Source organism: Callospermophilus lateralis, chromosome 4, assembly GCF_048772815.1.
Source record: "Callospermophilus lateralis isolate mCalLat2 chromosome 4, mCalLat2.hap1, whole genome shotgun sequence".
NCBI classification, from domain to species: domain Eukaryota; kingdom Metazoa; phylum Chordata; class Mammalia; order Rodentia; family Sciuridae; genus Callospermophilus; species Callospermophilus lateralis.
In genome coordinates this window covers 71123599-71135920 of record NC_135308.1, presented here as the reverse complement: position 1 = coordinate 71135920, position 12322 = coordinate 71123599, and the positions used below count along the sequence as shown (strand labels likewise).

Below are 12322 nucleotides of genomic sequence, written 5' to 3'. Positions count from 1 at the left end.
CTGTAGAGAGTATAGCAGTTCTCTTCAGAGGAATCTGGGACAAGAGGTGGGGAATAAAATCTAAGCCCTCAGGATTAGGCCCTAACCTTTAGCTATCGATCTTTTCCCTGCTGACCACTCTTTGGCAAAATGTAGAAAATGAAGAGGACCCAGAGGAGGATTTGTCAGAAGCAGAGACTCCAAAGCTCAAGAAGAAGAAAAAGCCTAAGAAACCTCGGGACCCTAAAATCCCTAAGAGCAAGCGCCAAAAAAAGGAGGTGAGTGGGTGACTGTTATGGGGAATGAGAGGAAGAAGGGAGGAGCTCTGAGAAGGGCTGAAGGGCGGAGGGCGTTTGTTTCTTTCTCTGGAGTGGTGGACCAGGTCCTGGGGATGAGCCTTATTAGGGCTGTCCTGAGGTCAGCATGTGTGTAGCATGTGTGTGTCTGTCTCCCTTTCCCCCCCTTCCCTGCTCCAGCGTTTGCTCTTATGCCGGCAGCTGGGGGACAGCTCTGGGGAGGGGCCAGAGTTTGTGGAGGAGGAGGAAGAGGTGGCTCTGCGTTCAGACAGTGAGGGCAGCGACTATACCCCTGGCAAGAAGAAGAAGAAGAAGCTTGGACCTAAGAAAGAGAAAAAGAGCAAATCCAAGCGGAAGGAAGAGGAGGAGGAGGATGATGACGATGATGATTCAAAGGTGCCTGGACTTCATTCTGTTTTCTGTACTGATATCCTCAGTCATTGGTTTCAGAGACACTCTGTTGCCTCTTAGAGTATTTTCTTTCCACCTCTTTCTAATCATTTTCTCTTGGCTCTGTTACCCTGGTCTTGCAAGCTATAGTTTCAGCTCTAATTCCCTTAGCAAATGTGGGCATTAGGTGGTAGACCCTTTACTATTCTCTCTCTACAGGAGCCTAAGTCTTCTGCTCAGCTCCTGGAAGATTGGGGCATGGAAGACATTGACCATGTGTTTTCAGAGGAAGATTATCGCACCCTCACCAACTACAAGGCTTTCAGCCAGTTTGTCCGGTAAGCCAGGAGGGTCTTGGGGGTGGGGGAGGAGAGTCATTTTATAATCTCTTCCTGCCTGTTTTTCTTATTCTTAAATATTTTCTTCTCTGTCGTCCATTTCTCCACCAGACCCCTCATTGCTGCCAAAAACCCCAAGATTGCTGTTTCCAAGATGATGATGGTTTTGGGTGCAAAGTGGCGGGAGTTCAGTACCAACAATCCCTTCAAAGGCAGTTCTGGGGCCTCAGTGGCAGCAGCAGCAGCAGCAGCTGTGGCTGTGGTGGAGAGCATGGTGACAGCCACTGAGGTTGCACCACCACCTCCCCCTGTGGAGGTGCCTATTCGCAAGGCCAAGACCAAGGAGGGCAAAGGTGAAATGTAGTGCTGTGGGAGGGAGGAGCTAGTGTGGGTTTAGGAAGTCAAAGACAGAGAAAGCTTGGGAATGCTGTTATGTTAGCCCTAAGGTAGGAGACAGGAGGGAGGAATTAGTCTTGGATTTAGGAGGGAAATTTGGGAGGCTGGACATGTTGAAGTAAGCTTAAATGAAGATTTTATTTTCCCTATAATATAATTTGCCCTATGATATATATTTAGGTCTATCCTGATTTTAGGTCCCAATGCTCGGAGGAAGCCCAAGGGCAGCCCTCGTGTCCCTGATGCTAAGAAGCCTAAACCCAAGAAAGTAGCTCCCCTGAAGATCAAGCTCGGGGGTTTTGGTTCCAAGCGTAAGAGATCCTCGGTGAGAACCTGAACCATCCCTTTGGGTGGGAAGAGCTGTGTGTAATAGAAAAGATATTACTCTCTGTTTATCTGTTCCATAGAGTAGGAACATAAGAATGTGGGGAGTTGGCCTCAGGCAGACTCTACACATAGTCCTTGCTGGAATTCTGGTATTCCCAGTAATGGCAGTGAGGCTCTCTCCACCACTCTTTTCCCTTGGCTTGAACTTTTAACCTTATTCCTTTTGGTTCTGCCAGAGTGAGGATGACGACTTGGATGTGGAATCTGACTTCGATGATGCCAGTATCAATAGCTATTCTGTTTCCGATGGTTCCACCAGCCGCAGCAGCCGTAGCCGCAAGAAACTCCGAACCACTAAAAAGAAAAAGAAAGGTGTGTTTCTTTTCTGTTTTATGTGGGTGATAGGATGAGGTGGAATGGTTGGGAAAAAGAATCTCCCTTAGGAGATAGGGGTTGGGGGGGAGGTAGTTTTTTTCTAATAACTGGGCTTTCCCTCTTCCTTGCCCAGGCGAGGAGGAGGTGACTGCTGTGGATGGTTATGAGACAGACCACCAGGACTATTGCGAGGTGTGCCAGCAAGGCGGTGAGATCATCCTGTGTGATACCTGTCCCCGAGCCTACCACATGGTGTGCCTGGATCCGGATATGGAGAAGGCCCCCGAGGGCAAGTGGAGCTGCCCACACTGCGTGAGTACCTGACCACTGTGGCTCCTGGGCTCCCACAAGGGGAATGGTAGGAAGATAAAGCTCCTTTGGGCCTGGGTGGAAATAGAAATGATGGTGGTTTGGTTGAGAGCTTTGGGAAATATCCAGAGGAACCATGGGCCGCGAATTCTGACTTCAGGGGTGGTGGGGTGGGGAGGTAATAATCTGAATCTGTATCCTTTACTGCAGGAGAAAGAAGGCATCCAGTGGGAGGCTAAAGAAGACAATTCAGAGGGTGAGGAGATACTAGAAGAGGTTGGGGGAGATCCTGAAGAGGAGGATGATCACCATATGGAATTCTGTCGTGTCTGCAAGGATGGGGGGGAGCTGCTGTGCTGTGACACCTGCCCTTCTTCCTACCACATCCACTGCCTGAACCCTCCACTGCCAGAGATCCCCAACGGTGAATGGCTGTGTCCCCGATGTACGGTGAGTAACCTGTGTATGTAGCAGAAGTGTAACACTGTCATGTGCAGGTATTGGGAGGCTGAGGTACAGTAGAGGTCATTGAAGAATTATGAACTTTTTAGCTCCAAGACCTTCTTCATATAGTTTAGGGACACCTTTTCCTAGGAAAAAACAGGAATAACTTTGAACAGAGGAGTTGATGTCTTGCCATCTCTCTTAGGAGGGATGTAATAGTATTAGAACATCTGTCCTTGTCTTGATGCCCTGCCTTATGGACTTGGTAGCTTAGAATGTTTAATAGGACTACTTACTGCTTTTAGATTACTTAAGAGAGAAATGCTAGGCTACTGGTCTGTGGATTTTCCATGCCTAATTGTTCTGGATTATTGTTAAAGTCTAGTTACTGACTCTGTTAAGCAGATAGGAATGATGATGTCACACAAATCTTGGAGGAAATTCAGAAAAAGCAGAGAAAATTCTATTATTCCTTACCTACAAGGGTCTTGGGATTTCGTCTTACTTGAAATGGGATTTTAATAATCCTTTGACAAGATTGAGGCTGTGAGCTGTACCATCTCCTTCCCATGGTTATGAATTGGGATTGTCATCACTTTTTCCTCTCAGTGTCCAGCTCTGAAGGGCAAAGTGCAGAAGATTCTAATCTGGAAGTGGGGTCAGCCACCATCTCCCACACCAGTGCCTAGGCCTCCAGATGCTGATCCTAATACTCCCTCCCCCAAACCCTTGGAAGGGCGGCCAGAGCGACAGTTCTTTGTTAAATGGCAAGGCATGTCTTACTGGCACTGCTCCTGGGTGTCTGAACTGCAGGTAAGTCTGGGACAGCCTAGAGATGTGGGGGCTATAATTAAAAAGATAGTGGGAAAACAGTATTGTGAATAGAGAGGGTGGATGCAGCTCTTACATGGTTTGTTTTCTCTTTCTGCTCTCAGTTGGAGCTGCATTGTCAGGTAATGTTTCGAAACTATCAGCGGAAGAATGATATGGATGAGCCACCTTCTGGGGACTTTGGTGGTGATGAAGAGAAGAGCCGAAAGCGAAAGAACAAGGACCCTAAATTTGCAGAGATGGAAGAACGCTTTTATCGCTACGGGATAAAACCTGAGTGGATGATGATCCACCGAATCCTCAACCACAGGTACCAGCTGGGCCCAATGGAGGTAGGCAGTATATCCACGGGAGACTCCTGCTAAAGGGAAAAAGAAGATGGAGATTGCCAGTAACTTACATTTGGAGGACATTCTATATTTTAAATAAATGACTGAATTCTGGAATTTGAGCTATAGATTAGAGATAATGTTTGGTCTAAAGATAGGTATAATAGAGGCTCTGGATACATGTGGGGTTTGTGGCACTTTTAAAGTGGTTAGGAACATAAATTATTGTTATTGAGAGCAAGGCAAACCAGGAGACCAGGCAAGAAGCTCAAGAAGGTAAAGCTAAGGACTTGGGAAGAGAAGAAGGCTGTTTTCTAACTCTGAGGGTTTTCTCTCTTGACCTTACAGTGTGGACAAGAAGGGCCATGTCCACTACCTGATTAAGTGGCGGGACTTACCCTATGATCAGGCGTCTTGGGAGAGTGAGGATGTGGAAATACAGGACTATGATTTGTTCAAGCAGAGCTATTGGAATCACAGGTAGGTGATTTGGGGAGAGGAGAAGAGTTGCTTCCTTTTGAAAAGGATCTTAGGCAGCTGTGGAATGTTTTCCTTTTTTTAGGGAGTTAATGAGGGGTGAGGAAGGGCGACCAGGCAAGAAGCTCAAGAAGGTAAAGCTAAGGAAGTTGGAGAGGCCTCCTGAGACTCCAACAGTAGATGTGAGTTTGGGGCAGAAGAGGGAAGGGTGGGCCTAGTTTGTCTCCTCCACTGTATGAATTGTGCTCTAAGTAACAACCTACAAATAATAATGTTGCTGTCAGTGTTTCATGTCATCCACTTCCCCACATCTCTCTAATCAGAAAATACTAGGATTACTTTTCCTTTTTTTTTTTAATTTATTTTTTTTTAGTTTTCGGCGGACACAACATCTTTATTTGTATGTGGTGCTGAGGATCGAATCCAGGCCGCACGCATGCCAGGCGAGCGCGCTACCACTTGAGCCACATCCCCAGCCCTACTTTTCCTTTTTGTCATCATAAAAAACCTAGGTATATTTTGTATGATTGAGGAAGTGTTATTTAGGGAGTGGTCATGTGGCCAAGCTTTTGTGAAAAATATTGGAAACTGACTTTTTTTTTTTTAATTTTTAATATTTATTTTTAGTTGTAGTTGGACAAAATACCTGTATTTCACTTATTTATTTTTATGTGGTGCAGAGGATCGAACCCAGGGTCTCACATGTGCAAGGCGAGCGCTCTACCGCTGAGCCACAACCCCAGCCCTAAGGAAACTGACTCTTAATTGTATGGTTCAATTCCTGTAGATCTTGTTTATGTACTCTGAGGGCAGTTAAGTTTAAGAGAATTTGGGACTAGGGGATGTAGCTCAGTGGTAAAGTGTGTGTGAGGCCCTGGGATTGAGGGGGAGAAGACAAGAAATTTATTCTAGAAGGGGTATGTGATTATTTATGTGTTGGTTCTGGAGATTGAATCCAAGACCTTGTGCTTTATGACTGAGCTGTACTTCCAGCATGCCACCACCCCCTCCCCAACAAATTTTTCATGATTTTCAGGCAGGATCTAGTGAGGATAGGTAAGGAAGGAAGCAGCTGCTCTCTAATGGGGAAAAGGGAATTGCTTGCCAACTCTTGACTTTTCTATTTTATCCTTCAGCCAACTGTGAAATATGAGCGACAGCCAGAGTACCTGGATGCTACAGGTGGAACCCTGCACCCTTACCAAATGGAGGGCTTGAACTGGTTGCGCTTTTCCTGGGCTCAGGGCACTGATACTATCTTGGCTGATGAGATGGGTCTTGGAAAAACTGTACAGACAGCGGTCTTCCTCTATTCTCTCTATAAGGAGGTGAGGAAAGCAGGGACTTTTAGTTTTTGATGTGGGTATTTTGTGTTCAGTCTTCTCTTACACTCCAAGGAAAAAAGGGGAAGAAAGAATTTGGTCTCTGACTTTGAGTAACACTGCTGAGTGATAGTGAGATAGATATATATCCACAGGGAAAGACTTGAGGGAGTGGAGCTATGGGTATTAGCTGTGGGTACCTGAACCTTAATCTTAGGGGAATAGATGTATGTCAGCTCAGCAGAATTGTGGGTGGAATTAGTAGGAAAAGACTTAATAGAACAGGTAGGAGTTTTAGCACTCTATTAAGGTGGGTCATGGCTTATTGCAAAGAGCAGGCAGGGCTTTTTTGTAGATGAGAAGGTGAGGGTAGAGGCAGCAGTATAGATGGCTAGTCAGCGCCAGCTTTGTTCCAAGGATAGAGGGAGAGGCAGATGCTGGAGTGTGGTGTGATGGGGTCCTCAGTCCTGACTCTGCCTCTTTTCTTTCTCCAAGGGTCATTCCAAAGGCCCCTTCCTAGTGAGTGCCCCACTTTCTACCATCATCAACTGGGAACGGGAGTTTGAAATGTGGGCTCCAGATATGTATGTGGTAACCTATGTGGGTGATAAGGACAGCCGTGCCATCATTCGTGAAAATGAGTTCTCCTTTGAAGACAATGCCATCCGGGGTGGCAAGAAGGCATCCCGCATGAAGGTATCTCATGGTAGGGGGGGCACCCTAGAGAGGAAGTTGCTGCTTTGGGTTTAGTTTGCCTCCTGTGGCCTGGTCCCTGGGTGAGGCAAAAGAATACCTGGGAGGGGAGAAATACCTTAGCTGTGCTTAGGAGGAGTGGACTAGTAGTGATGAGGTTGTCTTCATGTGCAGAAAGAGGCATCTGTGAAATTCCACGTGCTGCTGACATCCTATGAGTTGATCACCATTGATATGGCTATCTTGGGTTCTATTGATTGGGCCTGCCTCATCGTGGATGAAGCCCATCGACTGAAGAACAATCAGTCTAAGGTGAGGATACAGGGAGGGAGCTTATTGGCTCCGTTTTAGTCTTTTGGTACCATCTACTCATTAAGAGAAAACCCAGGAGAAGAAAAGGAAAAATTGTCTTTCTCCCTCCTCATATATGATAGCTCCTGGTAGCCAGGCCTTTAGAAAGTTTGCTTAGCATGTGTAAGGCTCCTGCTTCAATCCCCAGCACCAAAAAACAGACATAAAGGCTGAGGTTATAGCTCAGTGGTAGAGTGTGCTTAGCATGCAGAAGGCCCTGGGTTCTATCTGTAGCACTAAAAATAAATAAAAATAAAAAGTATGATGATGGGGTGGGAGGCAATGAAATACATAGAATTCTGCAGAGATATACTACAGTCCTTGTTTTATTGAGTATGACATCTCCATCTGCTTCACCAGTTCTTCCGGGTCTTGAATGGTTACTCACTCCAGCACAAGCTGTTGCTGACTGGGACTCCATTGCAAAACAATCTTGAAGAATTGTTTCATCTGCTCAACTTTCTCACCCCGGAGAGGTTTCAGTAAGTGTGTTTATCCATAATTCCCTCATAATTTTGCTTCTAATTGGTCTTCTTGTTGCCCATTTCCTCTATCACTTTCCCTTATCCTTTCTCTTTCTCCAAAAAATTTCTTCCTTTTCTTTCTGAAGCAATTTGGAAGGCTTCTTGGAGGAGTTCGCTGACATTGCCAAAGAAGACCAGATTAAAAAACTGCATGACATGCTGGGTCCTCACATGTTACGGCGGCTTAAAGCTGATGTGTTCAAGAATATGCCCTCTAAGACAGAACTGATTGTGCGTGTGGAGCTGAGCCCTATGCAAAAGTGAGTTGAGGCAGAAGCATTGGCTCCATTTTGCAAGTACAGTTAGACATTTTCTAGTCTGTAAAGTGTTTCTCATCCCTCCTTCCAATCAGCTTCAAGGCATTTGGTTGACAGGAGCTAACAGGACCTAAAGAAATTTGATGCCACAGAACTGGAGCATTCAGTTCTTAGTTATATCTTCCCTTTTTTAACATGATAATGGTGGTTCTGGTGCTGTTAAGTTTCCATAGCTGCAAAGGGAGATATGTTGAAAACAAGTTATCAGGCTGTGGGACTACATTATATCATTAAAGGCTCTTGAATCTGACCTATCTTTCTGCCTTGCCCATGAAGGAAGTACTACAAGTATATTCTCACTCGAAATTTTGAAGCACTCAATGCTCGAGGTGGTGGCAACCAGGTCTCTCTGCTAAATGTGGTGATGGATCTCAAGAAGTGCTGCAACCACCCCTACCTCTTCCCTGTGGCAGCAATGGTAAGTCCTGCTACCTCTTGGTCCTCCCTGGGTTGCAACTCCTCCCAGTGGTCTTTCAATATTGTTTTTTTCTTTTTTTCCTCAGGAAGCCCCTAAGATGCCTAATGGCATGTATGATGGCAGTGCTCTAATCAGAGCATCTGGGAAACTACTGCTGCTGCAGAAGATGCTTAAGAACCTTAAGGAGGGTGGGCATCGAGTACTCATCTTTTCCCAGGTATTAATGTGGACTGGGCTTTGAGCTTTAGGGGACAAGAGTAGATAGCCCTCAGTGACTTGAGGAACCATCTTATCCTTGGACTCCTTCATAACTGCTCCTTTTGCAGATGACCAAGATGCTGGACCTGTTAGAGGATTTCTTAGAACATGAAGGTTATAAATATGAACGTATTGATGGTGGAATCACTGGGAACATGCGTCAAGAGGCCATTGACCGATTCAATGGTAAGAGAGGAGGGGTTTCATTCCCAGCATCCTGATTCACTTTTATCTTTGGACGGATCACTTGTTTTAATGTATCTCTTTTTCTGTATAGTTTTTTTTGGGTCTTCATCAATTGATAATGGAAGAGGAGAGCTTTTGAATGTCTCGATTGGAAGAATGTATTGGACTATTCCTATGAGATTTTTTTTTTTTTCTTTTGGAGTCTTTGTTTTTTCTTCTAGAAAAAAGAACTTTTTTTTTTTTTTTTTTGTCTAATTCCCCCTCCTTCAGCCTTGAGGCCGAAAGGGATCGGATTTGTTCAAGTTTAACTGCTAAGTTGGGACAGACTTCTTTATCTAAGTAGACCCTACTACTTTTTTTTTTTTTTTTTCCCAATTTACTTATTTTGAATAATTTTGATTTCAAGGAAAAGCTACAAAATAGTACAGAGTTTATGTATACCTACTTTATCCTGCTTGTCTTTTTTTTTTTAAGTTATTTTTTATTATTTTTTTTTTAATATTTATTTTTTAGTTTTAGGTGGACACAATATCTTTATTTTATTTATATGTGGTGTTGAGGATCAAACCTAGCGCCCCGCTCATGCCAGGTGAGCGCGCTACCGCTTGAGCCACATCCCCAGCCCCTTTATTTTTATTTATTTTTATGTGGTGCTGAGAATCAAACCCAGACCCTCACACATGCTAGGCAAGTACTCTACCACTGAGTCACAACCCCAGCCCTCTTGTTTGTCTTCATAACTGTAGTACAGTGATCAAAACCAGGAAATTAACTCTGGTATCTATCTGAACTATAGACTTTAATTGAATGTCATCAGTTTTTCCTGTAATGTCCTTTTTCCATTTTAGGATTCTACCCCAGGTCCCACATTGCATTGTGCCTCTTCCTATCTATAACATTTCTTAATTTTTCCCCATTTTCTTTCATTACGTTGATACTTCTTTTTTTAAAAAGCATTCTTTGAGGATGTTTACAATACCTTTATTTTGTTTAGTTTTTTTTTTTTAAACGTGGTGCTGGGGACCGAACCCAGTGCCTCATGTTTGCTAGGCAAGCACTCTACAACTGAGTCACATCCCAAGCCCTATGTTGATACTTCTGATGAGTACTCGTTAGTTGTTTTGTATAATGTCTCTTGAGTTTGGGTATGTCTGATGATTACTCTTGATTTTTTTTTTTTAATATTTGTTTATTTATACATGGGCACATTATCTTTATTTTGTTTATTTTTATGTGGTGCTGAGGATCGAACCCAAGGTCTCACGTGCGAGGCGAGCACTCTACCCGTGAACCACAACCCTAGCCCCTTGCTCTTGATTTGATTAGACATTTTTGGCAAGAATACCACAGAGGTGATGCTGTGTCCTTTTCAGTGCATCATAATGGGGTGGATATGATGTTCATGTGTCCCATTTCTGGTAATAACTGATGATTTAGTAAAGTGGTGTCTGCTGAGATTCTCCACTGTGAAATTACTTTTTTCCCATTGTAATTTTCCCATTGTATTTATTATATGCTAAAATCCTTTGTGTCCCTAAATTTTCAGAGTGATTTCAGTATCGATTGGGGGACCTTGTTTACAGTTGTTACTATGGCGTTTGCCTATGAGCTTTATGTTTCTGACATTTATTAATTGGAATTTAGAATACACCTCTTTTTTTAAAATATTTTTTTAGTTATAGTTGGACACAATACCTTTATTTTATTTATTTTTATGTTGTGCTGAGGATTGAACCCAGCGTCTTACATGTGCTAGGTGAGTGCTTTACTGATAAGCCACAACCCCAGCCCCTAGAATACACCTCTAACAGTGTTTTTGGTTCCTTTCTTAGCACCTGGAGCTCAACAATTCTGCTTCTTGCTTTCCACTCGAGCTGGGGGCCTTGGGATCAATCTGGCTACTGCTGACACAGTTATTATATATGACTCTGACTGGAATCCCCATAATGATATCCAGGTAAGCAGAAGTAGTAGCCTTTAGAGAGCAACTTACTGAAGATGCACAGTGTTCTCTATGCGGGCCGCTCTACCTTCTGGAATTAGTTGTCTGGGAAATGATAGGTTCTTCCCTCACTCCCCAGTACCAGGATTGAACTCTGGGGCACTCGACCACTGAGCCATATTCCCCAGCCTGATTTTGCATTTAGTTATTTAGAGATAGGGTTTCACTGAGTTGCTTAGCACCTTGCTTTTGCTGAGGCTGGCTTTGAACTCGCGATCCTCCTGCCTCAGCTTCCCCAGCCATTGGGATGACAGGTGTGCACCACTGCACCCAGCAAGAGTCTTTTTATATCATCTAACTTACTATAAAGGAGAGTTTGAGTTAGTGATGGTGGTGTCTGGGGGACAAGAGTGTGAAAGGAGTTTCATATGAAGACAAGTTGTGTCCCTTGTCTCATACTAGATTTAACTTATATGAAAGTCAAGGCGGGTGTGGCAGCTGGAAAACATGGGTTCTGACTTTATTTTCTGCTAAATTTCAGGCTTTTAGCAGAGCTCACCGCATTGGGCAAAATAAGAAAGTGATGATTTACCGGTTTGTGACCCGTGCATCAGTGGAGGAACGCATCACGCAGGTGGCAAAGAAAAAAATGATGCTTACGCATCTCGTGGTGCGGCCTGGACTGGGCTCCAAGACTGGATCTATGTCTAAACAGGAGCTTGATGATATCCTCAAGTTTGGCACTGAGGAGCTATTCAAGGATGAGGCCACAGATGGAGGTGAGCTAGGCGGGAACTTAAGTTTTAGGGGTAGGACTTCTTTCAAAGGGTAGGAAATACCTTTGATACCCAGGGTCCTGTGGGATCTGCTTTTTCCATTGCAGCTGCTGAAGTTGACTTTGGGTTATGGGCCCCTGATTCTTTATAGGAGGAGACAACAAAGAGGGAGAGGATAGCAGTGTTATCCATTATGATGATAAGGCCATTGAACGACTACTGGACCGTAACCAGGATGAGACAGAAGACACAGAATTGCAGGGCATGAATGAATATTTGAGCTCATTCAAAGTGGCCCAGTATGTGGTGCGGGAAGAAGAAATGGGGGTGAGTATGAATCAGGGCAGTGCTATGCTTGCTGATTGGCCTGAACATTAGACTTGAAACTAAGATGGTATTTGAGCAAAGTGGAAAACATGTAGATAAATTAGTACATTGATAATTGATAACACCTCTTCCTTTGAAAACAAAGAACATGACTAATCACATTCTCATCTTTGCCTTGGTGTTGGAAAATATATAGTTGATTTTACTCCTAATAGATGTTGCCTCTTAACTTGGATCTCTCTTTTTAAAGTGGATTTTGTTAATTCTACACAAATGCTACCTCAGGTCTCTTTGGAAGAAAGGATATGAAATACATATCTGGATAAACTATTTTCCTTTTTTTGGGGGGTGGGGGTAGGGGATTGAACCAGGGGTGGTTAATCACTGAGCCACATCCCCTAACCCTTTATATTTATTTTTTGAGATAGGATTTTGCTAATATGCTGAGGCTGGCCTCGAACTTTTGATCTTCCTACCTCATCCTCCTGAGTTGCTGGGATTATAGGTGTGTGCCACCATGCCTGGCCTCCTGATATATTTTAAAAGATTAGAATTACTTGCCTTAAAATTTTCTGGTTTTTTTTTTTTTTTTGTATGTGGAGGGTATCTGCTATAGTAAAAAACTAAACTGGATAGGCATGGTCTGTTGTAATATTACTCTCTCCCAAATGACAGAAAAATATATGAAAAATATATGTGTATGAAAAATAAAATGTA

General features: G+C 43.7%; 1 protein-coding gene across 15 annotated transcripts in view; it reads left to right on the top strand.

Moving 5' to 3' along the window:
- Window positions 1–12322, top strand: part of Chd4 (chromodomain helicase DNA binding protein 4) — a 30588-nt gene that overhangs the window by 4540 nt on the left and 13726 nt on the right. For 7 of the 15 annotated variants that reach the window (XM_076854054.1, XM_076854053.2, XM_076854052.1 and 4 more), the window contains exons 3-25: window positions 136–257; window positions 456–671; window positions 885–1003; window positions 1115–1356; window positions 1597–1724; window positions 1963–2098; window positions 2235–2413; window positions 2621–2860; window positions 3464–3667; window positions 3790–3995; window positions 4363–4494; window positions 4577–4673; window positions 5628–5819; window positions 6309–6509; window positions 6681–6818; window positions 7218–7339; window positions 7468–7641; window positions 7975–8116; window positions 8202–8333; window positions 8443–8560; window positions 10393–10517; window positions 11044–11281; window positions 11430–11605. In XM_076854054.1, the coding sequence (XP_076710169.1) occupies window positions 136–257; window positions 456–671; window positions 885–1003; window positions 1115–1356; window positions 1597–1724; window positions 1963–2098; window positions 2235–2413; window positions 2621–2860; window positions 3464–3667; window positions 3790–3995; window positions 4363–4494; window positions 4577–4673; window positions 5628–5819; window positions 6309–6509; window positions 6681–6818; window positions 7218–7339; window positions 7468–7641; window positions 7975–8116; window positions 8202–8333; window positions 8443–8560; window positions 10393–10517; window positions 11044–11281; window positions 11430–11605 (3779 nt within the window). The remainder of the gene's footprint in view (window positions 1–135; window positions 258–455; window positions 672–884; window positions 1004–1114; window positions 1357–1596; window positions 1725–1962; window positions 2099–2234; window positions 2414–2620; window positions 2861–3463; window positions 3668–3789; window positions 3996–4362; window positions 4495–4576; window positions 4674–5627; window positions 5820–6308; window positions 6510–6680; window positions 6819–7217; window positions 7340–7467; window positions 7642–7974; window positions 8117–8201; window positions 8334–8442; window positions 8561–10392; window positions 10518–11043; window positions 11282–11429; window positions 11606–12322) is intronic. The other 8 variants (XM_076854057.1, XM_076854055.1, XM_076854056.1 and 5 more) reach the window with 3 other exon arrangements.